We start from the raw sequence: 25,860 nt of genomic DNA, 5'->3' as shown, positions 1-25,860 counted from the left end.
AAAGACAAATCCCTCTGGCTGTGCTTTGTTGTAAACCAACTCTTGCGACATCGAATTTTGACTTTGTCAGCAGGTCGGCTGAGTCACCAGGTTGTGGTCTCCTGCCATTATGTGAAACTTGTATCGACCTGGTCAGAACGCTCTGTAACTCTGAGGATCATATGCACCGAGTTCTTTCTCAACCACAATGAGTTAGAAGTCTTGTTGATACAGCCGCGTTCCTTCAGCCACCCCCCCTCCCACTAATTTAGTAAATTTTTTTGTTGGAGGGGGGAATTGTGGGAGTTGCTCCCTCCCTACATCCCCTGGAAAACCTGTGGCAGCTCCAACTGCCGCCCTCACAGATGCAGACTGAGAGAGTGTTTCACTTCAGCCAGGATTATTCCAGTTTAACTTCTCTGTCTCGTGCAGACTAAAATCAGAGCTCACAGTGGACATTCAGCTACACAAGGTTTGGTATGTACTGTTTTCCCCATGTTTGATGTGTTAATTTATCCAACATGCTGCATGCCAAGTCACTCCTTTTTAAGTTGGCAAATGATGTGTAACGGCCTTTGTCTGCAACAAAAAGGTCCATCCCTGACTGTTTGCGAATGGTGCATCAATGCAGTATTCTTGCTAGCACATGTTTATGAAAATCAGAGATCAATTAAGATCATTGGCTTCTAAAGTTTACATAAAGCAGCCAGTTTTCTTGCAGTCCGTCTTGTTTGGATTTCACATCAGGCTAGTAACACTTTCAATAGTATGCAACAGTAAATAACACTTGTGCAATGCAGTAATAGGACATATATTGTATATTAAAAGTACCAGTTTGACTTCTTGGCTATGCTGTGGATCAATTGGTTGTCAGCATCCCGTGTGGGCTGTATTGGATGTAAACTCTGCGCATCTGGCGGAAGCATGTGTAGTGGATCTTATAGTGTAGCTTACAGGTTCATGTGCAGGTAGAAGGATACTGCAAAAGCATGTATGGATTTCACCTTCACATTCTTGAGATACGATGGATGTTATTGATCCCCAACAGGGAAACTGATTGAAACGACAGTAAAAAGTTTGAGAGAAGAGACAAATGATGCAAACAGAATGAGTGGTTATAACAGTAAGACGGCAGATGTCCTTTTAGTCCTTCCCAGAGGTCACCAGTAATTCACAGTCTTGTGTAAAAAGCAGAATAGTTTTACTTTCTACTTTGATGTCCAAAAAAGGCACTAGCACGTATGCATGTGCATATTATACAGAGCACTTCAGGATTTCTGATCATATGATGGAAAAGGAGGTGCACAGGTTTTGACCAATAAGAATACAGTAACCTACCTGCAGAGAACCGAAGACGAGAGTCTGTGAAAATCACACTGTGAAATAGAGGCGGTTACATGGCTCTTTTGTTGTCATTCTTCACCCCATGAAAAAATTTGATTTTGTGCGTCCAAGATAAACATTCCCACTCACAAGACTACCTGATCTGTACTGGCAGGGAGAAGTTGCTTGTGATTTGTTAGGCTTATATTTCTCATTTACTTGGCCTCATGGGCATTTATCCAACAGATTTTTATCTAGGTGATTTATTACCACTACTTTGGTCACCCCTGCTATTGACTTCACATACTGATTTTGATTCACTCTGGAAAAACAATTACATCATTTTTTACTTAAAGCACAGACTGCACCTGCGAAGTCCTTCTGATCTGTAATTTTAAGACTTAATACTGTATATACAGTATATAATCAGTGTATTAATAGTCAGAAATGTCATGACAAACCCAACCTCAACCCTTATTTGGAACTGTTAATGAAAATATAGCAATTTCTATTATTTATGTCACATGTTTCTAACAGACAAGGTGATTAACCGAGAAAAGCCAACATCATTTTGTCTAAAGTGAGTTAAAAAGACCTTAATCTGATTGTTTTACCTTAAAAATATTATGCAGTAGAAAAAAAGTCTCTGCAAACTTCTTCTCAAAATTTGCAAGAATAAAAAACAACCAAAACACAGCAATGTACAAGCTAGCTTGTGAGACATTAGTTTTTAAAAATGTTTTTTTGTTCTGATGATTTCACAATACAAATTTTACAAGCATAAAATATTGCTCACAATTATACAGTTTGAAACCGAGCAAAATAGTAATACAGTGCAACATAAACAAAGTGCATAAGAGACAATGAAAGCCAATGAAAATAATAATAATTGTATCATTTCTATCTGGGGTCAGATTGAATGAAAGGTCTGATAAACATTCATAAAGAAAAGAAGCATTTTTGGGTCTAATCAATCTTAAAAAGTTTACAAAAATGGATAATTCTTAGTTAGCTAGTACTATCAAATAATTAAACAAAATTTCTATTGTTTTATCATCTAAAATCAAACCAAATTTAATATTACTATAAATCAGGGCTGGCATGTTCCGATTATTATCCCAAATCCATCATTGTAGAAGTCCTCCCAGAATAAATGAGATGTATCTGAAGATAAGAATAAACACAACATTGTTTCTACTCCTGAATTACAGAATGTACATTAATTTGGGTCAATGTTAAATATTAAACGTAAAAAAAACTCTTAATATCATTCATTAGTTTAAAGTGCACCTCTTTAGCTTTGGGTGGTAAGGGGAATGTGATATATCCACAGCTAATCCTTTTAGAGGTCACTGTAGAGTAATCTTCCATTAAATATTCTCTTTTTAAAGGGAAAGGAAAGCATTCTTTGGAAAGCACAGATCTTGTATTGCTACATTTCTTAGTTGACAAAAGAAAAATCATGGATAAACAATGGAAACATTCTGGGTTCTCTCATTGTGTATAAAAAGGACCCTCTGATAGCACAAATAAGGGCTTGGACAATAGCTCTCATTACGTAACAGTAGTCCCTACTAGTGCATGTTAGACTGTATTTGTATCTGAATGCAGCGGGATCTAACATCTATCAGATGTTCAATAGACCATTACCCCTGATCCATCCTTTAAAGTACAATGACTTTAATACATCTGTTGTTCCAGATTGGTGTGTTATGGGGGGAGACATTATGTTTAAAGATTCATTTCCAACAATGAAGGACTTGTTGGTTTACGTCACTCAAAGTCAAGAGCACCAAGAACACTTTTGAAAGGAGACTGAACCAAATAAATGTATTTATAAAATTGAATTTCGTTTTAGGGAACCATTCATGGAATCAAAATCAAGGGCATTCAGGCCGCCTTCCTCCGGCGATTTAATGGTGTATACCTTTCTGATGTAGTGATGTCTGGTTTTCCAAACAAAATTCAAATGGTTTTGGTTGATAGTTCTAATTATATTAAATCAGGGACATCTGGAGAGTAATAAGTCTTGACAGGCCTTCTATTTTGGAGAGAAGAATTCTTCAGAATATTGATAACTCCCTTTGTAACCAAATGTTCATTCTTAAGATATTTTTAAAGTTTCAAAGCTTTCTCTCTTGGAAATAGTAATCCCAGGGTATTTGACTTCATTTTTCATTGGCATGCCTTCAACAGGAGTTAAAGGGTGTTTGTGGATTGCCATCAATCACATTTATTTCAATTCAAGTAAAGTCCTGATGCCTTTGAAAAGAGGGAGATGATTTTTACAGCTTTTGGAATTAGTGCCTGTTTTTTAGGAATAGGGTAGTATCATCCACCAGTTGACTTCTGTAAGATTTCATTCATCTTTATTTATCTTCAACCGCTTGTCCCTGTTGAGGTCGCGGGGGGGCTGGAGCCGATCCCAGCTGACATCGGTCGTGAGGCGGGGTACACCGTGGACAGGACGCCAGTAGAGACAAACAGAGACAGACAACCATTCACACCTACGGGCAATTTTAGAGTCATCAATTAACCTAACACGTTCATGTCTCTGGATTGTGGGTGGAAACCGGAGAACCCGGAGAAAACCCACGCAGACACGGGGACAACATGCAAACTCCAAACAGAAGGGCCCCAGTCGGGATTCAAACCAGGAACCCTCTTGCTTTCATCTAGTTAATTGTCTGTAAAGTAACTATCCACAGAATGAGAAGCGTCTGGCTGCGGCCGCCACTCTGAGGCAGCGCCAATCTAAGGCAGGAAATGCACACAAAAAATACAAAATAAAATCGTACTGACACTTAGGGTGATGCAAACTTTAACTTTAACTTAACACATAACATGTTGTCAGTCTGAATGGGCATTAACGGTTGTTATCACTACATTAGATATGAGGCGTATGGCTCTACTCTACCTGCTAGTTGCCTCAGAAGGCCGTTATATATCTTAATTGTTAACTGGATCAGTAATTACTTTTTTTTTTTAAACGTAGCTGTAAAATGACAAAAATGCATTTTCAAGAAACTGACATATTGTTATTGGGTTTGTTATCCCACATAACCAAATGTGGCCGCTGTTTAATCCAATCGTGATGGAGAAAAACAGTGCTACACTCCAACTAAAGCTACAGATGCAGCCTGCACCTGCACTTCCCCCTCCTGTTTCCTGTCAGTGCGTATCCAGATTCCACTGAAACCACACCCATTCTTTCAAGTGCGGGGTGTCACCATGAGATGGCACTTCTTTCACAAAAACACAAACCAACCCTTGAAGTGCACTGAAACCCTGCTTGTCAGTGGTGGAATGTGGAATTAAGGTAGAATTAAGTACAACGTACAATTACTCAAGTACTGTACTGAATATTTTGTATCAATAATCTAAATAATATTATACCACAAAGCAATATATGAGCTCTGCCTTTACCACCTGCAAGATTCCTATTTATTATAATGGTACCTTAATGGTTTTTAAGTTGACAGTATTTCTTGTTTAAACACTCCACTGACTGTAGGTCAACACTGAGTGAAATATTCAAACCAGATACTTTATGTTTTTGTGGCCAAATCGTTCCATCATATGGAAATGTGCTTGATGGAAATTTCCTTGGGTTGGACAGTTTTTCTGTTACACGTATCCTCATCAACGGGTTCGTAGGATATCGTGCAAAAAGTTCTGCAAAAAAAAGTGGACCACGATGTTTGCTTTTGGTATCGCTCAGGCTTAGGCAGCAACACCAACGTTACATGACCAGTTTTAGCCTTCAGAAGGTGGCGGTTAGGGTTAGGCATCAAAGCGACTTGGCTAGGATTAGAAAAATAGTTGTGGTTCAGTTTAGTACGTACGGAACATGAGAGACTACGGCAGACAAACCCGCTCGCCCAGATATTACCTACAATACATGACTGCTGTGGGCTGACAGTCAGCTGAGGTACACTGAGGCTCCTGTAATAAGAAAGTTGATCTACTGGCACCTTTAAGATTACTATCACAGCACACCATGGGTTGTAGATTAACTATTATCAGTTCAGTTAATCTTAATCTTAAAGTGGTGTGTTAATGCGAGACTGTATGTGCTGTTCACCCCCAAAAATTACTACTTTAGGCACACTTTTTAGAGTCTTTATTATAGTATTTATAAATTGTACTGTATGCTTTTAATGGTATGGGGAACCATCTAAGTCAACTGGTAGAGGATGCACACCATACACAAAGACTGCTGCAGCGTGGGTTTAACTCTGACCCTTGGCCCTTTGCTGTTGATGTTTTCTCTTGTCTCTTCCTCCTTTCCTGTCAGCCTTGAGCTGTGCTGTTGTAATTACTTACTAAGGTTTATGACTACAGATATTATAGCTTAGAGAGTGGGTCCGAGCAGGTCTGCAACTGTAAATGTTACAAAATCATTAAGAAAAACGTGATTTGCACACTTTCAACCACAACTCAAAGTCTTCATCAGGAGATAGTGTTTGCTCCAGTGTTATGAAGATGACTCGGAGGTCCTTACGTGAGGAGTGTCAAGGTCCAAGTGCAAGAATGAACTTTAAAGCTCACCATTAAGTTTAAGAAAATAAAAAAAAACTATGAAATAAGCCCTGTTACTAAATATATATATATATATATATATATTCAATATATATTTATTTTTTCTTATCAAACTATTTTTTATGAGGAATATCATAAAATATTATTATTATGAAAAAAAAAACTATTTAGAGAAAAACACGTGTGCTTCTGAAAAGCTCTGACAGATGTGCTGACGTTTCTGGGTGTTTCTCATGTACTCCCACATGTACGGCACAGTGATAAGATGATGGTGTTGTAGAGGAAACACATGTGCATGCTGTCACATAGGAAGGAAAGGAGGGATGTGAAACTTGGACAGAAATTGCACAGTTAGGATTTTAAGGAGCAACGTATGATTTGAGCTTGTTCTTTTTCTTTCTGTGTGTCAGTTTGCTCTGTACCAGCAGATATTTGCACAGCTGATCCCTCTGCACTTACTGATAATGTGAAGGGATTTTGATATACAGTAGAGGGGGAACAACCTGCTGGTCTCCCACAAAGACCAGAAGAATAAGGTTTACCCGTGACTCGTTGGAAGACTTTTTTGGTTAAAATCTTTTTTATATTTATTTGATTTATTTATCTTTGTCTTAACTTAAAGGAGCTGTACTTCACGTTCACAGCACTAGTAGTAGCAAAAAGTCACTTTCCCGCTGTGTGTTGTAATCCCAAACTGTTTTTATATTTTTATATTGTGTATTTAGTAGATGTGGGTATTTTTATATGAATGTGTATGTTGAGCATATTGTCTCAAAACATAAAATAACAAATTTTATGTTTTTATGACATGGTAAAATCAAAGACAAATTTCCACTTTGTGGACAATAAAGTTCTCATATTCATATTAATAAATGCTCTGTTTAGTTTAGGTGAGGGTATAATGTGCAGGGGGTAGGAGATGACACGGACTACACCGCTCCGACAGAGCCGGTTCTTAATTTTAACAACAGAGTCTCTTGCTGTTCTTTGAATAATGTCTGATGTCGGTTTGGATTTTGATGTCGGTTCTTTCTGACAGAGGTTCCCGAATCAAGTCGTCTCTGCAGTTAGACATTTTTGTTGCTGTCTATGTGTAAATCAACCTTCTTCAGCATGATATAAATGTCATCAAGATGCCCCCATTAAACTCTGTGGATACGTGGAATAAGTGCTGTGCCCACACATGAGCCTACTCAGAGAATACCCAGTCTTTGTAGGCTACTAGGCAGCTGGCAGGGTTACTCTTTAAAGTCTGGTCTGCCTGAATCGGATATTTGCATTCACACATACAATCCTGCCGATTAATGTCTAGATAATTTCAGGTTTGTAGTGCATGTGTGAAAGGGGATCGAGTTGTTTGGTTGCGTCCAGCTGCGTGTGAATGTTAGAGCATGTGGCAGTGAAAAAACGTTGCTATTTCACGTATTGGGGAATGGTCTGTGAGGAAATCACAGCCTAATTTCTTCAGTATTTTGAGTACGGCTCCTTTAAGTCTGAGCTGCTTTGAAACCACCAGTTTACCATCACATTTTTACCAGCTGCAACAGCAACAGTGGCGGATTAAGGTGGTCAAGGCTAGGCCCTAGGCTACTGTTTGTTTGGCCACATTATTAATCATATTTATCAGAAAAAAAACAGCTAGAACAGAAGAAGAGTCTGCAACCTTGTCAATTTTTCGCTGTTCTTTTAGTCATTGTGCTTTTCTTTTTCGTGCTCATTTCCTTTCTGACATTTTGCCGCTATACTGTCTAGTAACAGTGAGTGATGTATCATTTGACAACAAAACTGACCTTATGAACCCGGCCACATGGTAAATGTGTCCCATATATATTCAATCAGGGACGTATTTTTTTCAAATGTTTCTAAGGGCCCCCCCAGTGTAGTAAATTAAAAAAAATAAAATCTGGCCAATCCAGGGCCCCTGCACACCTGGGTCCCCTAGGCCAGCCTGTGCATTAATCCACCTCTGAACAGCGACATTGGTATTGTTGTCACAGTTGTTTTCTTGTGTGTGTGTGTGTGTGTGTGCGTGTGTGTGTGTGTGTGTGTGTGTGTGTGTGTGTGTGTGTGTGTGTGTGTGTGTGTGTGTGTGTGTGTGTGTGTGTGTGTGTGTGTGTGTGTGGCATCATGGCAAAATATCATCCTGAAGACACCTACTGTAGCAGGAACTACCACAGAGTCAGTTTTGAGTAGAATATTCTGTCCGTCTGTCTGTGGACAGATTTTGTCACTACGATAGCTTCGCAACCATGGAAGATACAGTCACAAAACGTTACAGCTTAGTGTTGAAATCGAAGTGAAGGCAGAATTCATATATGGGTGTCGTCCGAGCAAGGGTGGTGGAGGCAGGGGGGTAAGAAGTAGGGCCATTGCCCCAACACTAGGCCCTGGGCCTGATTCAGCTTCGGCCCTGATGCCATCCCATCGCAAGATTGTCTCTGGTCTATTGCCTTTATTTTATTGCTGTTGTAGGGAGATCATAACCTTTATTGTCTGTAGTGTATGAGTACGTAAAAATGTCAGACTGCTGGGAACATCAAAGAATATCAGGGATTTATCAGTTATATTATCAGTCATAAATGCTGCTTATCAAGAAAGTAATTAACCAGAGTCTGTTTTATGATGTCACACTGTGATCTACGTTCTAAACAAATTGTTTCTTACTGTACAAATGTGACATGGTCCGTTTGCTCCTGGACATGCATAGTTGTAAAACAATCCAGATATTGTCATGGCGACTATTGTCCACACTGCTGGTCAGTGTTTTATTAAAGATGAATTACTATATACTGCAACATAAACACTAATTATAGACAAGAAAGACAGACTAATAATACAAAAGAGAATAAATCAATAGACGGGTTTCCGCTTAAGAGATAATTAAGCCACACTCACACAATCAATGTTCAAAAAAATAACTTTAACATGCAGTTTGCCTGCTGAACAAGTTAAGAGCACTGACAAACTCATTCTGGTTATTATATCTGTAACATTAGCTTTCATACAAATCCTGCTCTTTCCTCAAAATATACCAGGCATAATATATGTCAGATGTACTACATTAATACAAAAACAAGCCTAATAGTACTATTAGGTTATTTTCCACCCAAAGCTTAGATCATAAGGGCTTGTGCATGCTTTGTTTAAACACTTGTGTGTTAAAGCTTGCGTCAATGCCAAGGAAACTTGCAACCCTGAGGAGATGTAAGAGATTCATAAACCTCTCAACTTTATGTGTACGCTGACAACATTCGTCGTTCAACCAAAGAGGATAATGGAAGTGATGGCAGAAGTCGCTTAAAAAAAACATGAAAAAAGAAAAAAGACAACACTTTGAATGGAGCAATACTACCAGAAGAATGTTCTAATCATCAGCGGCAGGAAGACCTGACAGCAGTTATATACAAGGGCAGCTGCGGCCTCTGAGGATATCTCCGCCAGATGTTTCCGAGTCCAAAACGAGAAACATTGGAGCACTGGTGGCCTTTTTTCACCCGTTTCAATTGAAATGGGTCCCAGCTTCCCAAGGGCTCCTGACTGACATGCAAGAATTAAAGAATTCACCCCCTTTTTTATGCTTTTATTAGCTGCCCAGCTCTCTCTCTCTCTTTACTGGCCCCACATTAGCTCTTGAAACAGGCCACCACTGCGTTGAACAGCTTCTTGAAAAGTAAGGGCAATTTTGGTTGACAGCAGTAACATTGAAGCCTTTGACAACCTGCCCAACAAGTGGTGCGTCACCAGCACTTTTAATCCAGTTCAACAACAAAAGGGTATGCGCTCCTCAGACAAGGAAGGAAACAAATGGGGAGTGTCATGTAACCTACTGTCATAGGTTCTAGACTGTAGTAAGTTGAATGGATCGACACCAGAGGCAGTAAAAGTCCTTGTCTTAAGGGACATCAATGAACTGAACAGGTTAATGACCTGCGTGGACTAATGGATTGTGGAGGTAGGACTAACTACTATCTCTACTGGCAATAACCATCTTTTGTATGATGATTAACTATGATTAAACAGTCTCATTCTCTTTTACTTTCCATGATTTCTTATAAACTACTGAGTGTCACCTGTGACATCTCCAGGGTCAAACGCTCATACATGTAAAGACGTATTTTAAATCATTAAATCCAACACAAAACTGGTACTGGAAACTCGTGAATACATACATAGATCATTTGGAGTATACTGAAGCTGAACAAAGAATTGACCCTGAAAACTGTCTTCAACAACTTAAGCAACAAATGATTTACTATACAAATGCACAATTTAACATGAGGGTTAATTCAGACCATGGAGTGACAATTATTCACTTATAATTAATCCACAATTCCACAATTATTCACAATTTATGGGTTTTTCAATTTATTTTGAGTTGAATACATATGAAATGGGAGAACAACAAAAAGGAAAGCACCGGTATGAAGAATAACTTTTGCCAGACAGAAATGACAGGTGAATGTTAAGCATGCTGATAGTGACGTTGTTATTGGATTTCTTTTTTTTACATTCTTGGGTAGAGATGTTGATTATGTATTAAGAGGAGGAAAATAATAGATCTGTTGTTGGGACACTGGGGCTGAGAGTGGTTTATGTGACATATTGAGGAATTAGATTAGTATAGACCAGAGGTAGACAAGCATATTGCTTACTCGTTTTCAGATACGGATTGTTAATATGTTGAATATTGTTCCCCATCATTATTAGCTACTTTGGTTTGTCAATATATTTTTTTTAAAGGTTCAAAATAAAGTATATTTGATTCTAAATAAATCAGTGTATCCATCAGCTGTCACCAATTCCTACACTGAAGCAAATGGTAACGACTGGCAGCCTTGCTTTACACCACTGATCACATATAACTCTTCCACGAGCTTCCCTGCACCGAAGACTTTGCAATGCACGGTATTGTAGGAGTTCTGCATATTCTCTGGAGTGTCATAGTTAATAACAATGTTACATAAAGCAGTTGTGACTAAATAGTATGACGACAAATTGAGGATGCTGGTAATGTGTATTTAGATAATTGAAAATTAATGACTGAGGTTTAAAGTTGTACTACTAAATAGATTTTCATCTATTTAAATGTCTGTTAAGTTACTATCTATCAAAGAATGAGTTATAACAATGGTGACTGATCATATGACCCACTAATGAAAGCACTTCCACTTGCCCTTTTGCAGAGTAGTCCAATATTTGTGTCTGTGGCGACATTCCCGGGCTAGATGTCAATAAGTTGCCATGTAAGTGACACTGCTGACAGCGGTTGGTCTGTCGGCCCAGATCATCACCAACAGTTATGCTGCATTTACTTGTAATCTGAAATTGTCAACCTCAACTTCTGGCTGAGGCTTGTGTAATAGGTATGTGTGTGTGTATATGGATTTAAGAGGGTAACATATAGGGGGACGGACTGGAAGTAGAGAGTTGACTGTGTTTCAATAAAGTTTACAAAAGAGCAAAAAAAAATAGCCAACACTCATAATGACCGTGGACTTGACAAGATCGAGGGCTCGGAAAAAAAAAAGGCTCGCTGGAGTTACATCTTACTGCCAAAGAGGCTGCTAGAAACAAGGTATCTCAAATCTTATGAAGTACCAATGTTAATGTTTTATTAATTTTAAATAAGCACACAGTAACAATAAAAACTACAATGCCAGTTTTGAACACTGATTTTGCACCATTGCTTGACATTTACAAATCGGTAAGTTGCTGACTATATGACTAGATGACGAGGTCTTTTCATCTTTCTATTTCTCCACAGTTGTTCAGAAAATGTCTCTTTTGCCATGTTAATAGCTCAACTATTAACTGAGGAGGGAAGAGACCTGATGTCCTGCACTAACACAGACTGAAACCCCTCAGAGTTCTTCTCTGCCCTCCTGAATCAGACATGGGGAAAGTCTACTATGTCAGTAAAACTGTGGGCCTCGGGATGCTTGTACTGGCTGCCATTGCGCTGCTTACAATTTTAGCGCTTTCCATAGCTTACGACAAGGAAAAGGCCAAGAATCGAGGCAAGCCTGGAACTGGAGCAACAGACATCACCACCATGCCACCTCTCACCACGCCCTTCACCCCGAAGGAGCCCTGGGACCGCTACAGACTTCCAGACTCCCTTGTTCCTGTCTCCTACAAAGTCACGCTGTGGCCCCGGCTGAAGCCCAACGCAGACGACCTGTACATCTTCACTGGACATTCAGAAGTCGTATTCAAATGTGTGAAGGAAACAGACCTCATCATCATCCACGCCAACAAGCTGAACCTCACCATCTTCTCTGGCTACCATGCTAAGCTGAGTGGCCTGAGTGGAGCCAATGCGCCCACTATACAAAAGTCTTGGTTTGCTGTGAAGACGGAGTATCTAGTTCTTCAGCTAGGCAGCAAACTAGCTGTTGGAGCGTTATATATACTTTACAGTGAATTTCAGGGAGAGCTGGCAGATGACCTGGAAGGCTTCTACAGGAGTGAATACACTGATAATGGTGTGAAGAAGTAAGCACAGAGCATAATGGTGTACCATCATTGTGCTCCTGACTATAAGATTTAATTGTCATGGTTCCAATGTTAGTTTTGGTGAGTATTTCGCTTGGTTGATGTCTATTTTGTGTTAATGTTTAATTGGAATATTTTGTAGAGTTGTCGCTACCTCGCAGATGCAAGCAACGTATGCCAGGAAAACCTTCCCTTGCTTTGACGAGCCAGCCATGAAAGCCGTCTTCATTGTGACCATCATCCACGACCCAGACACTGTGGCTCTGTCTAACGGCAGGGAAATTGGTTCGTCTAAGAGACATAAAAATAATTAATAACTTGGACATGTTATAACAAAATTAGCAACTAGGTGCTATGAATGCATAACAGAGTATCAGAGTCTAACCTTTTCTTCCCTGAACAGGCATTGCAGACTCTGTCATTGAAGGCGTGCCTGTCAGAGTGACTACATTTGAGCCCACAGAGAGAATGTCCACATATCTGCTGGCATTTATTGTCAGTGACTTTGTCAATATTCAATCAACCCAAAACAACAATTTTTTGGTAAGAATTTCTCATTCCATGTATCTGTTTACATTACCAGTGTAGTTAGAATACAAATTAATTGGATCATCAAGCAAAAGCAGTGCAAACAACCAGGGCTGATTATTGTAAAATCTATGCCTGTTTTCAATCCTTTTTTTACCCAGATCTCGAAAAAAATGACTATTTGAATGATTTTGCTTGCAGCCAATCACCGATTTAATAGGATGTGTAATCAGTCCACTACTAAAGCAGCTACAACCCATACCGTGTGTGGTGTGATGAGGGGGGCAGGGTGTATTTGGTGGAGTTGAGTTCAGTGTGTCGAGTTTCCATTCACATGATGGGTATTAAATTAATAAGAAAAAAGGTATAATTTCAAGTACTCTATTGGCACACGTATCACTTTAAGAGTACTGGTATTAGTACTGGTATTGTAATTTTATAAACAGTACCCAGTCAAACAACAGTGTTAATAATAATATAGGGTCAATTCACATGATTAAGATGTATTCCTGTGACCCCAGAATAATAGAAAATGAGGACAAAGAAAGTCTTTTTTCAAATTCATCATTTTTGCCTTAAAGCTGTCAAATTCTTTGCAGATCCGGATCTGGGCTCGAAGAAAAGCCATAGAGGACAGGCAGGGTGACTATGCTCTCAACATTACAGGGCCGATACTTCAGTTTTATGAGCACTACTACAACGCAACATATCCGCTCTCCAAGTCGGGTAGGTCAAATCCGCTTCAATGTGAAGATAGAAATACGAATCTCATTTCCTTTATCTCACTTAGCCAAGAATTCAGTCTTTCCATTGAATTGAAAAGAACCGCTTTTTGTGCATTATGTGCACGCTTTGCACATTTGCTCTTGGACATTTTAACCAGTCTTCACAAGGACCAGTAGGTAGAAAATGTTTTGCATTGTGGATCAACAATATAAAGGAACCAGTAGTAGTGAATCAACAAGACTAAGATGCTCTGTGAGGCAGTACTTATATACAAGAGTGCTTTGAGGTAAAATATCAGCATGATAGCATGTTCGCAATGAAGATGTTAACATGCTAGTGTTTAGTGATGTTAAACGTATTTACCCTCTTAGTTTAGTGTGTCACGATGCGATGCGATGCGATGTGATGCGATGCGATGCGATGCGATGTGATGCGATGTGATGCGATGCAATGCGATACGATACGATACAATATGATACGATATACTTTATTATCCCTGTAGAGAAATTTGTCTTGGACCCTGCACTGATAATGCCTCCACAGTTACGACAGAACAACGATCACACTATTACAGCATGTTATATAATGCTAACATTACATAACAGCATGCTGATTAGCACTACACACAGCTTAGTCTGATGGGAATGGTATTAGTTTTGCAGTTGGTCCTAAATCAAAGTAAAAATGTAACTTAATGATGGCTGTATAGAAAATGATGGATTTGAGAAAATTATCACGATTCATCCAAAGGATGAAACAATGTCTCTTTTCCTAGGATGGAGAAAGCATGCCCCACCATACTCTGCCTCTGATTGGCTTACACTGGTATTCTCTAACTTTAACCATTCTCACTTCACATGCCTAAACCTTATCAAGCTAAACAAGAGAGGAAACAAGTTCTAGTTAATCACAGGCAGAGAAGGAAAGAAATAAATGCAAATTTGCAAGGCGGACCTGACAATCCATCCAATAGCTGATGAGACATTTCACTCACAACCAAACATGTCAACCTCATGGTGGCAGTAGAAGAAAAGTCAGGGGATCAGCAAAGTCATTAGGATTCCTCCTCCGGGGAACATGAATGTCTTATATGCCAGTCTGGATCAAAGTGGTGGACTGGCCAATCAACCAACTGACTGTGACTTACAGACATTGCCATCCCTAGAACCACCAGCTAAAAGCAAAAATCAGACCAGATAACACATCACAAATGTTATCCTAAATATTCTCTATTCTCTCTGTTGTGTCAAACTCCATTTAAAAACCTTGGTTTCCAGCAAACATATACTTCATTAACGATGATTTCAGTGCCTTCAAAAGACCAATAAGTCCCACTGGTGAATTCATCAATTCAAGAGCATTTCAACCTCACCTTTCTTCTCTTTTTTCATATGTAAAATATCTGGATAATGTTTGATATGAAAGCTTACATTAAAATGCTCGATGTTTTTTATTGTTTGGTGTCACATTCTGTCCATTCACAGGGAAATTGGTCACATTAAGGCTTTAGTGCACACTGTCATTGTCCATTTCTTAGATATTTCTGATGTCCTTGTCCCCCTTTAGATCAGATCGCTCTGCCTGACTTCAATGCTGGGGCAATGGAGAACTGGGGTCTGGTCACATACAGGGAGACAGCCCTGCTCTATGACCCCATCATATCTTCCACTGCAAACAAAGAAAGAATTACAACTGTCATCTCCCATGAACTTGCGCACATGGTAGGCCATATTATTACTGCCAAAATTCTGCCATCACATCAGCACTGGAGAAGAAGAGAAGTTAGAAAAGGAGTTTACAATCAGGACATACATTTTTGTGCAAACTCAATCTCAACTTTATTTTCAAGAATAATAAAATTGTAAACAAGCATTTAGCCAAAGCACTCAACTTCCCTTGGCAAAGGCAGATGACAGATCATCATCTGGGGACACATTAATTTGCTCCCTTTGTGATGTATTTAAAAGCCTTGAATAAGTGATGTGAAATTCTGTGGTTGGGGGTTTTCTTAACCCCCTGCTTATTCAGTTTTTATAGTTCTTGGAGTTGAATTTCAATGGAAATGCTGGCCAAAATCTGTTAGACAGCAACAGGAGAACATTAGTTTCCCGAGAATGTACTTGTAGGCATTAATGGTTACTGTGGCAAGTGTTTTTTTTAGTGGTTTGGCAACCTGGTGACTACGCGATGGTGGAATGACCTGTGGTTGAATGAAGGCTTTGCATCATATGTGGAGTACCTCGGAGCTGACTATGCTGAGCCCACCTGGAACATGGTAAGAGACGTGCTTGTACGTTCAAAGACAGAGATCCTTGACAAATCATTCATGGATTCATGGATCAATGACATCTCACGGGCATGGTTGGGTAAGAACACCTGTCCTAACTCTTCTCTTCTTGGCTGCAGAAAGACCAGATCATAATTAATGACATGCACAAGGTGTTTGCTGTGGATGCCCTGGCTTCCTCCCACCCGCTGTCCCGTCAAGAAGACGAGGTCACTACCCCTGCTCAGATCAGCGAGATGTTCGACACCATCTCCTACAGCAAGGTCTGCTCCTCTGACAAAAATGTATACAGGATTCTCAAAAGTATTATAGATAATGTAGATGAACATAATAATTTTTTTTTGTTTTAGTAAGTAGCTTCAAAAATTGAAAAAAATACATTCAGAACCAATACCAAAAAAAACTATAACACATTTGTGACAGGAATGTTTCTGGCTTTTTAGTTTTTTCTTTTATCTTCCATTCATCCATTGACATTTCCTGAATCAGGGACCATGTCCGCCCACCAGGGAAACATTGTTTTAATATAATGGATGGAATATCCTCTCATATGGTTTCTCTTTGTTGGTGTTAGGGAGCGGCGGTGCTCAGGATGTTGTCAGAGTTTCTCACTGAGCCTGTGTTTGCCAAAGGAATCAGTGTGAGTATTCATTCTCCTTTAAGGCCCCATCACTTAAAAACTACTGCCGCTCTTTATGTGTGTGTGTGTGTGTGTGTGTGTGTGTGTGTGTGTGTGTGTGTGTGTGTGTGTGTGTTAGTGTGTGTTTGTTTGTGTGTGTGTGTGTGTGTGTGTGTATGCGTGTATGCGTGTGTGTGTGTGTGTGTGTGTGTGTATGCGTGTATGCGTGTGTGTGTGTGTGTGAACAATGGCAATGCAAGACTAGAATGATTAATAACACGATGTACATCATAACATACAGCATAATGCAGCTTTAACATCTTAACAGTTTCTGATACTCGACCTATTGTTCATAACTGCTTTCTCTTCTCAGTCTTACCTGAATGAATTTGCCTTCAGCAACACAGTGTATACAGACTTGTGGGACCATCTCCAGCAGGTCAGTTCAGTTAAAAGACTTCACAGTCAAAAAAGTGTTGTACCCACCCGTTCTCGTACCAATGTTTTTTAGGACCCTTTGATCTCACTTGTCAACTCACTGGGTAGCCCTGCACATCAAACTGTGACACTTTACTACAGATGCTGTTTTAAACAAAGGGAGCACATGGTTAACACTGTGAATTCCAACAAAACTACTTTGTTATGATTATGCAACAAAACCACTTGGTTAGAGTTTGGAAAAGATTTCAGTGTGGTTGAAATAAATATGTTTCTAATCTAATTACACTGAGTGTGTTTACATGGACATGAATATCCTATTTATGAGGCTTACCCCAGTTATGCTTATTCTCTGGATATGGTGTTTACATGAGCAAAGACAAATCAGGTTATTTATATTCACTGTATACATGATAAATAATACCCCCGATCTCCTCCCCACACAGACTTGGTAACTCTTACTTCTAAAAGCACACAGATGCTACTGACTATCTGTATCAAACGCAGAGGGCCATGACAAAGCGTTGCTTATTTGACACCCAGGGAATGTGAATGGTCTGGTTGTGCTAGATTACATTGGCAATGGCTCCCTGGGTGTGTGTTTCTCTTCTTAAGTTCCTGCAACTCTCTATTTGTCGTCAGGCGGTTGAAAACACAGCAGGAATGCATATTCCTCACACCGTCCACAACATCATGAACCGCTGGACTCTTCAGATGGGCTTCCCAGTGGTCACTATTGACACCCGGACAGGAAGTATCACCCAGAAACACTTCCTGTTGGATCCAGACTCTGTAGTGGAGAGGCCCTCTCAGTTCAAGTAGGAATCAGTTTTACCTTAACCTGTGAGTGCAGTGTAGTCAATAAATGGAGAGATTCCTTCATGGGATGAATGTCCACTCTAACTCTAACAACGGCTGTAACAATCACTACCTGCTTAAGCACAAAGAAAATTGCTCTATGTTTTGGAATCATAGTATTTGTACATATTATATATCTCAACAAAAGCTGTGTGAGGCTATATCTAGGCACAGCAGTGCTTCAAGCTAAATGCTAACATTAGGCGTTCCTGTTTTCCAGGGTCATTTTAACTGATTTTAACTGTGTGTGCAAAGTTAAATATTATTTTACATGCCAAAAAAGACTCGGCAGCAGAGCCTACCAGTTGACATCTCAATTGCTTTGTGCTAATTCATTTATAATAGTTACCATGGTCAAAATACATAAAACCAGAGTTATGCCCATTTTTATTCCATAGATGATAACATTTGACATTTTAATGATATATTGATTTCCTAACTGGAAATGTCCCTCGTTTTCATTTCATACATCTGGACACCTTAGCACACATGGGAATGCTAACATGCTCAGAATAACAATGCTAACATGCCAATGTGAAGCAGGTGCGCACTCACACTTGGTCCAGATGATCTGCGGCATGCTTAAGAGTAATTGTCTCCACTTCCTCCTCCCCCACAGCCCAGGCCCAACCTGTATTCGCAACACTTGAAATGATCCAAGCCTCAGCTTGATTGCATCTTGCTTAAACATCATCACTTCTCAGAGTTTTTAATAATAATGATAATAATAGATCAACTTTATATAGCGCTTTTCTCAGTACTCAAAGACGCTTTACGCATAAAAAGAACAGGAAGCATGTTAAACTTCACTAGAACAAAAGAACATCACATTAATAGAAAAAAAGATGGTGGATTATAGTTGTTGTAGGTGATCCTGAAGAGATGGGATTTAAGCTGACTCTTGAAGGATGGGAGTGTTTCTGAGTTCCTGATGGCGAGGGGAAGGGAGTTCCAGAGGGTAGGGTCGGCGATGGCAAGGGCTCAGTCCCCCAGGGTGCGTTATTTGGTTTTGATGATGGGGGTGAGGAGGTAGGCGTCAGCGGAACAGAGTCGGCGAGTGGGGGAGTGACGATAGAGGAGATCAGTCAGGTATGAGGGTGCAAGGCTGTTTAGGGCTTTGTAGGCGATGAGGAGGATCTTGAAGTTGATACGTTGTTGTATGCTAATCCAGTGAAGCTGACGGAGGATGGGAGTGATGTGTGCTCTGGAGGGGGAGAGAGTGAGCAGTCGGGCTGTCGAGTTTTGTACATATTGCAGTTTTTGAAGTGCAGTGGAGGGGAGGCCATAAAGGATGCTGTTGCAGGAGTCGAGTCTGGAGGTGATGAAGGCGTGGATGAGTGTTTTGGCGGCTGAGGGACTTCGTGTGAGACAGGGAGGATGTTGGATTTGTGGTTGTTGATGGATCTTTCAGACAGGTAAGAGATGAACCAGGAGAGGGCGGAGTCAATGATGCGTATGGATTGCAAACGGCTGAGGAGGATGGAGTGATTGAAGGTGTCAAAGGCAGCACTGAGGTTGAGGAGGAGGAGAATGGTGAGGGAGCCGAAGTCAGAGGAGAGTACCAGGTTGTTGGTGACTTTGAGTAGAGCTGTTTCAGTGCAGTGGTGGGTTCGAAAGCCGGATTGAAAGTTTCGGACAGGTTTTGTGCAACTGTTTTTGAATATTTTCATCTGATCAAATCTGCAGATAACACTCCCCCTTACCACTGATACAAATGGTAAGTGTGAGTAGACCCTAAAAGTTTGTTAGTATTCTATCATTTAATACTGGGCACAAAACAAGAAGTACAACTCAGGCTGATGGGAATATTGCTTCTAAAACAAAGTAGGGTATTCTTATGTTTAATTTTGATGAAGAGTATACGAGGATCACCAATTATTATGACTGTTGAAACATTTCACTCAAACCTAAAAGTCAGGAGATTACTAAAGTCAGAGGGATTTATGAATAGCCTGACATTACCATCCCTAGAGCCAAGCTGAGAGCATAATTGTTCCAAAGTTTTCACTCACTGCCTTTGTCCATGTTTCTGTTCAGTTACATGTGGTTTGTCCCGGTAAAATGGATTAAGACAGGTGTGGAGCAGCAACAATACTGGCTCCTTCAAGAGACAGGTATAACATCCACTGCTCTATCCTAGAAGAACATAACATAATTCCTGCCAGATCAGTGGACTCAACTATTGATCATTGTGTTGATATTTTACACTAATTTCTTTAATATTTTTCACCAGACACACACATTCCAATGAGAGTGTCAGGAGACAACTGGGTGCTGGCAAACACCAATGTATCTGGGTACTTTAGAGTGAACTATGATCTTGACAACTGGGATCGTCTGCTCTCATTGCTCAACACTAACCATCAGGTGAGTGACATTACGTTTTTCAATCCATGCAGTGTCATTGTTTGTGCTGTATTTCCACTTTTAGATGAGTGTAGAAATTATTAAGCTGTATGCATTTTCATGACGGTTGTTGGCTTAAGTCAAATCTAAGAGTCTTTGTCATTCTAACTTAAAAGTAGGTATATATATATATGGATTTTGGTACAATGGCACACTTCGCTGATAAACAATACACATTTTGATGGCTCAGGAGAATCAGTAGGGAGGCTGCCAGAGGGCAAAGTCTGGATGAAATAAAACTGCTCTATGAAACACATTTAGATTTTATTCAGTTTAACTGTTCATTTGTTGCCCCTTCCTGTTACACACATGTGGGTTTCAGAGTTTTTCTAAGTTGTGTTTAATCAGGAATGTGCTGGTTTTGACAAATTTCATTCTTACTACTACATTTTCAGAAAGTCCCAGAGTATGGTCTCTTATCCAATGTGGTTTCTGAAACTGCAGACACCAATTTGTATGAGAAAAGAACAAAGTTATCTTGGCCTTTGGCACCAGTAAAGTAGCTGCTGTTCTGTTTACTCCATCATGTGGGTTTGGTTGCGTGTGCATGTGAATGTGAACATGTAGGCCTACAAGTTTGTGCATTTCTTTCAGGCCTTATCAGTCATCAACAGAGCACAGATTATTGATGATGCGTTCAACCTAGCAAGGTAAAGGAAAATTAGTAAAATATTACATCCTCGATAAATTGTATGTCTTCAAAATTTGCCAAGGATTTGTTCCCTTTGTGTAGAGCCAAAATAATCAATACAACATTGGCCCTGAGAACAACCAAATACCTGTCCAAGGAAAGAGACTACATCCCCTGGGAGTCAGCGCTAAGAAACCTGGACTACTACAACCTCATGTTTGACCGCACTGAGGTCTATGGAGCTTTACAGGTTAATACTTACCATGAATACCAATGCTGGAGGAGGTGTATAAGGGAAAAGTGTAAAACAACTGGACATAAATACTATTGCTGATTTTTATTTTAGTCATACCTCAAGAAACAAATCCAACCACTTTTTGAGCACTTCAAGAAAATTACAGCTAACTGGACCAAAGTACCTACAGGACACACTGACCAGTAAGGAATTTCAATACCAGAGCAAAACATTTGGTGAAGTAATTTAGTACAATGCAATATTTCATTTGGCTTGTTAATTTTTCACACATGTTGGGTATTGCCATGCTATATTACAGTTTTCCCCATCTCCCTTCTCAGGTATAACCAGATCAATGCTATTGGAACAGCCTGCAATATGGGTGTGGTGGGTTGTAGGGAGCTGATCAAAAGCTGGTACAGACAGTGGATGGAAAGTCCACATCACAACCCGTAAGCAGCAGTTGAAGTCTGCATTTTCATGTTTATTCTCACAAATTTGACTTATGAACTGTTTGTGCAATCTGTATTAATTTGCCCGAGACAACCAGTGAAACAACTGTACTAACTTTAGCTCTAGCTATCTATCAATGTATGTATGTACATTGTATGTATTTTAGTCTAATCTACTGTACCTTGATGTTTACTAGGATCCATCCCAACTTGAAAAGCACAGTTTACTGCGGGGCCATAGCCTACGGCGGTGTGGAGGAATGGGACTTTGCCTGGAGAATGTTCAAGAACGCCACTTTGGCAGCTGAAGCTGCCAGGCTCAGGTCAGCCATGGCCTGCACCAAAGCACCTTGGCTTTTGAACAGGTATGTGGGGCATCCATATTTACGAATATTCTCGTACTCTACTAATGTTCAACACTGTAACAGTTACAGTTATGTAAGAGTGGAGAACTTTTATCTCTCCTGCAGACCATTTTTTTGCTGTATACTTTAAAATACACTAATACGGTAGATTATAATTAAATTAACTTGATATGTTAGGCCCTTTTACTTTGATCTGAAATTTTGTTCCAAAACAAGACTGTGGCTATTTGCCAATTGTTTTCCTCTAGAATTATTTAAAGTGAAACTGTAATTTATGCTAAAAAGCATAAGCTTTTGCCAAGGATTTGTTTTTTTGTAATGTGCTTTAAGACTTTAAGGGCGCGCTCACACTATCCTCCCGGACCAAGACCCGGACTTTAGGGTACTTGTCCCCCCTCCCTCTCCCCCCCGCGCCCCAGCCCCGTTTGTACTCACACTACCAGGGTCTCGGCCAATACTTCTTGCTGTCCATACGCCTTCAAGCCGTAACACGTCACACGCATTGATCGCGTGTGTGTGGATTTGTTTACAAATCTTTCCATAGACCTCGGAGTTTTTGTGCGTCTTGTCAACTGTTTTTGAATATTTTCATCCGACCAAATCTGCAGTAAACACAACGTGAACCTTTCACCACCATTGTTGTTGTTGTTAAATGTCCGCGCATGGTCCGTCCTTCTATTTACATGTCCGAACAGGCGGACATAACGCTACTGCCGTAGGGCTCGTGCTCGTGCTCGTGCTCGTACACGTGCGCACGCTCGTGCTCGTACATGTGCAAACGGCTCCGCTAAAGCCCACCTCTTTCAAGTGGGCCGTGGCGGCCCAGCTGGCCCCAGTTGAGCGCGGAGCGGGTGCGCTCACACTACTTAAAGGTACTAGACTTTAGCTGAAAAACCGGTTTTGGCCGCGGCCAAAAGGATAGTGTGAGCACGCTGTCAGACATAATCCGCAAGATTTTCATATAACTAATTGTGTTTTAAGTTATTGTCTACAGTATCAAAAAGTGGGTTAAATAATGATGATTGATCATTTGACCCACTAATGAAAGCGCTTGTAGTTGCCTCTTTCCTGAGAATTACCATCTGTGTGTCTCTGGTGACATTCCCTCCCTAAATGCAAATGCGTTGCCTTGGTCAGCAGCCATTGGTCTGCCGAGCTGGAGCTAGTACCCGACAGTAATGCTACGTTCACTTATACTCGGAAATCCGGAACTTCCAACTTCTGAGAGTAAAAGGGCGACAAAAGGGAACGTTCAAATCTGAATTCTGAGTCAGGTGCACTCTTATGTGTCTAGGAGATGAGGTCCCAGAGGCCCGCCTGCAGTTACATCCCACTGTCAAAACAGCACAGGACGAAAAGAGTCATGAAATCAAATCAATCCGACTCAGTAATGTCAAGTTCATAGCAATACTTACATTATATTTGCTAGCATTGGCTAATGTTAGCCACCATAAGCTAATGGTCATAGCTGAATGCCTTGCGTCACTCAAAATTTGACTGCTGGACTGTGCAGTGTATATTCACCTAATTAATTACTCTGTACAAATATCAACTATAGCTAGCAGCATACACAACAACTATGTGTGATTGTGTGACAGCTCAGACTGAGGCTACATCCATACTAAATTATTTTCATTTTAAAATACATAACTTTTGCTACATTTGCGCCTTGCATCTACACTACTATGTCAGCGTTTTCAAGCCCCTAAAATGGAGATGTTTGGAAATGCAGCTGCCACACCCAGAGTTTGAAAACTCTGAGGTGGCGCTTTAATCTAGACGGGCGGAAATGGATACCTTTGGAAATGATCAGGCAGAAACCCACGTCAGCCAGTCTTAGCAGTTAGCTAGCCCTACATGCCTTTGTGATTTCATCCCTGTGTGGGTACTCCTTTGCCATCACCATGACAAAGTATCAACATATTTGCTGTGCAATGACTCTAATGTATGTGTTCTGCCTTTACAGGCTTAGCCTCAGAGAGGTAGCATACTGATGAGCTCCTTTCAGTAACAGTCCAACCTTATCATGGCCATTGCAGTTCTGCCTCTGTATTTTAAACTCTTATTATTTTTTACTTATATGTAACATTAGACAATCTGGTTCCTGTATACACATTCCTAGTGTACGCAAATGGTCATGTTGTATGCTTTATCATGTGTGCTAATATGGACAGAGATCATTTATGATACAGTCCCAAAATGCTTTTTTTTTTTTTTTAATGAAAACATAGTAGTGTGGATGTAGCCTTAAGCCGATCTAAGAACTCAACAGTTTAAATTTTTTCTTCTAGGACAAACCAATCTTCACCTTAATGTGTGCCACTAAGAGCTTTGCATTTTCAGTCTGAGTACAGCTTTAAAGCTCAACTGACTTAACTCTTTTTATAAGAAAACCTTATGGTAACAACCGCGTCACCCTTTTTAAATGCTCTCAATGTTTAAGATATTCAATGATCTTCTCTTAATCTGTAATAAGTTTATTAGCAAGGGTTTTGAAAATGATTTATTCATAAGAACATGTTTTGGTTGAGCCAGGTATCTGGAGTACACCCTAGACCCAACTAAAATCCGCAAGCAAGACGCCACCTCTACCATCCAGTACATCGCCAGAAACGTCGTGGGGATGCCCCTTGCCTGGAACTTTGTCAGAGCCAGATGGAGCTACATTTTCCAGCAGTAAGAGCTCACTCTTTACTGGAGCGTCTGTTGGAAAAACACTCTCAAGGACTGAATTTAGGCCAGAAGAATACCATTCACAGAAAACACAGCTCCCAACTGTGTGTGTGTGTGTGTATGTGTTTGTGTGTGTGTGTGTGTGTGTGTGTGTGTGTGTGTGTGTGTGTGTGTGTGTGCGCGTGTGTGTGTGCGTGTGTGTGTGTGTGTGTGTGTGAGAGAGAGAGAGAGAGAGAGAGAGAGTGAGAGTGTAAAAGTTGAAAATGCTGAGAAATTCTAGGTAGAAATTTACCTCACTCCAATTGCAGTGCACACGGTGCAAGTTTGCTGAGTGTGCATGCTTTTCTTCAAGCCTGCCCTAGATATACAGTAGTTAGCTTGCAAAATGGTCAAGAGTCTTTAACAATAATGCATAACAACCATATATAAAGTGCTGATTTGTAGCTATCGCTGTGGCACTGAGCCTTCACACATGTCTAAACACCACCAGACTTTATCTGCAGACCTTCCTGTTTACAGGGATATTTATCTGGTGTTTTCCCAGACAGATGTTCAACAAGGTCAACAGCAGGATATTCACAATTTTCTTCTGCTTATCACCATCATTATATCACTACGCATTAAAAGCGTACAGCATCTTTCTTTTCTTTATCAGGTATGGAAGAGGATCATTTTCTTTCTCTAATCTTGTCAGTGGTATCACAAAGAGATTCTCTACAGAGTTTGAGTTACAGGAGGTATGCAGCCCACACAGCCACAACCACAATGAAATACACACATACAATGGGTATTTAGAGCAAAAGAAAGACAACTTATGCAATAATTCAGCTTTTCATTTTTTTATTGTCTGTGTGTGTGTGTGTGTGTGTCTCCCTGCAGCTGAGGAAATTCAAAGAAGACAACCTCCATGTTGGTTTCGGCTCAGCCACCATGGCCTTGGAGCAGGCTATAGAGAAGACCACAGCCAACATTAAGTGGGTGACAGAGAACAAAGCCCATGTGCTGAAGTGGTTTACTGAGGAGTCATCATGAGACGCTTAGACACTCAAATTCCGCTCATTACATCACTATCATCAGGAACAACTAATGGCCAGCTGATTTTCTTGGTAACAGTTGCGCAAAGACTGCCTCATACAAAGACCTCACTGGTCATCTGATGATCAGTGTATCATGTCAATATGTATCACTATATATCATGACATAAATAAAGAAGTTGGACTCCTGTCACTCTAGTCTGTGATTGTCAGAGAGAACCATTGTAACAAAAGATTGTTTTACTTAAACAACATTTATTTTTATTCCC

General features: G+C 40.2%; 1 protein-coding gene across 3 annotated transcripts; it reads left to right on the top strand.

Moving 5' to 3' along the window:
* Positions 1-178: 178 nt before the first annotated feature.
* LOC310945573 (aminopeptidase N-like) lies at positions 179-25,784 on the top strand. 3 transcript variants are annotated; one of them, XM_083911707.1, is made up of 21 exons: positions 179-456; positions 11,609-12,339; positions 12,482-12,624; positions 12,743-12,882; positions 13,467-13,593; positions 15,160-15,314; positions 15,755-15,868; positions 16,000-16,143; positions 16,455-16,520; positions 16,873-16,938; positions 17,553-17,755; positions 19,833-19,909; positions 20,029-20,162; positions 20,796-20,851; positions 20,935-21,082; positions 21,179-21,270; positions 21,409-21,519; positions 21,717-21,884; positions 24,420-24,560; positions 25,213-25,294; positions 25,437-25,784. In XM_083911707.1, the coding sequence occupies exons 2-21, from the start codon at positions 11,738-11,740 to the stop codon at positions 25,587-25,589; spliced, it is 2,922 nt and encodes a 973-aa protein (XP_083767833.1). In that variant the 5' UTR covers positions 179-456; positions 11,609-11,737; the 3' UTR covers positions 25,590-25,784. The 3 variants fall into 3 exon arrangements, with proteins under 3 accessions (XP_083767833.1, XP_083767834.1, XP_083767832.1); XM_083911708.1 differs by lacking the exon at positions 179-456 and adding an exon at positions 9,697-9,796 and having other exon boundaries at positions 17,580-17,755; XM_083911706.1 differs by lacking the exon at positions 179-456 and adding an exon at positions 9,697-9,796.
* Positions 25,785-25,860: the final 76 nt, after the last annotated feature.

Source organism: Echiichthys vipera (assembly GCF_963691815.1).
Source record: "Echiichthys vipera genome assembly, chromosome: 1".
NCBI lineage: Eukaryota > Metazoa > Chordata > Actinopteri > Perciformes > Trachinidae > Echiichthys > Echiichthys vipera.
This window is presented reverse-complemented; position numbering and strand designations above follow the sequence as displayed.

Bases quoted from the DNA above. Each gene is read 5' to 3' on its own strand.
- LOC310945573 (XM_083911707.1), top strand. From the start codon at position 11,738: ATGGGGAAAGTCTACTATGTCAGTAAAACTGTGGGCCTCGGGATGCTT. The intron at 21,885-24,419 runs GTATGTGGGGCA...TGGTTGAGCCAG, and splicing joins GCACCTTGGCTTTTGAACAG to GTATCTGGAGTACACCCTAG. The intron at 25,295-25,436 runs GTATGCAGCCCA...GTCTCCCTGCAG, and splicing joins CAGAGTTTGAGTTACAGGAG to CTGAGGAAATTCAAAGAAGA.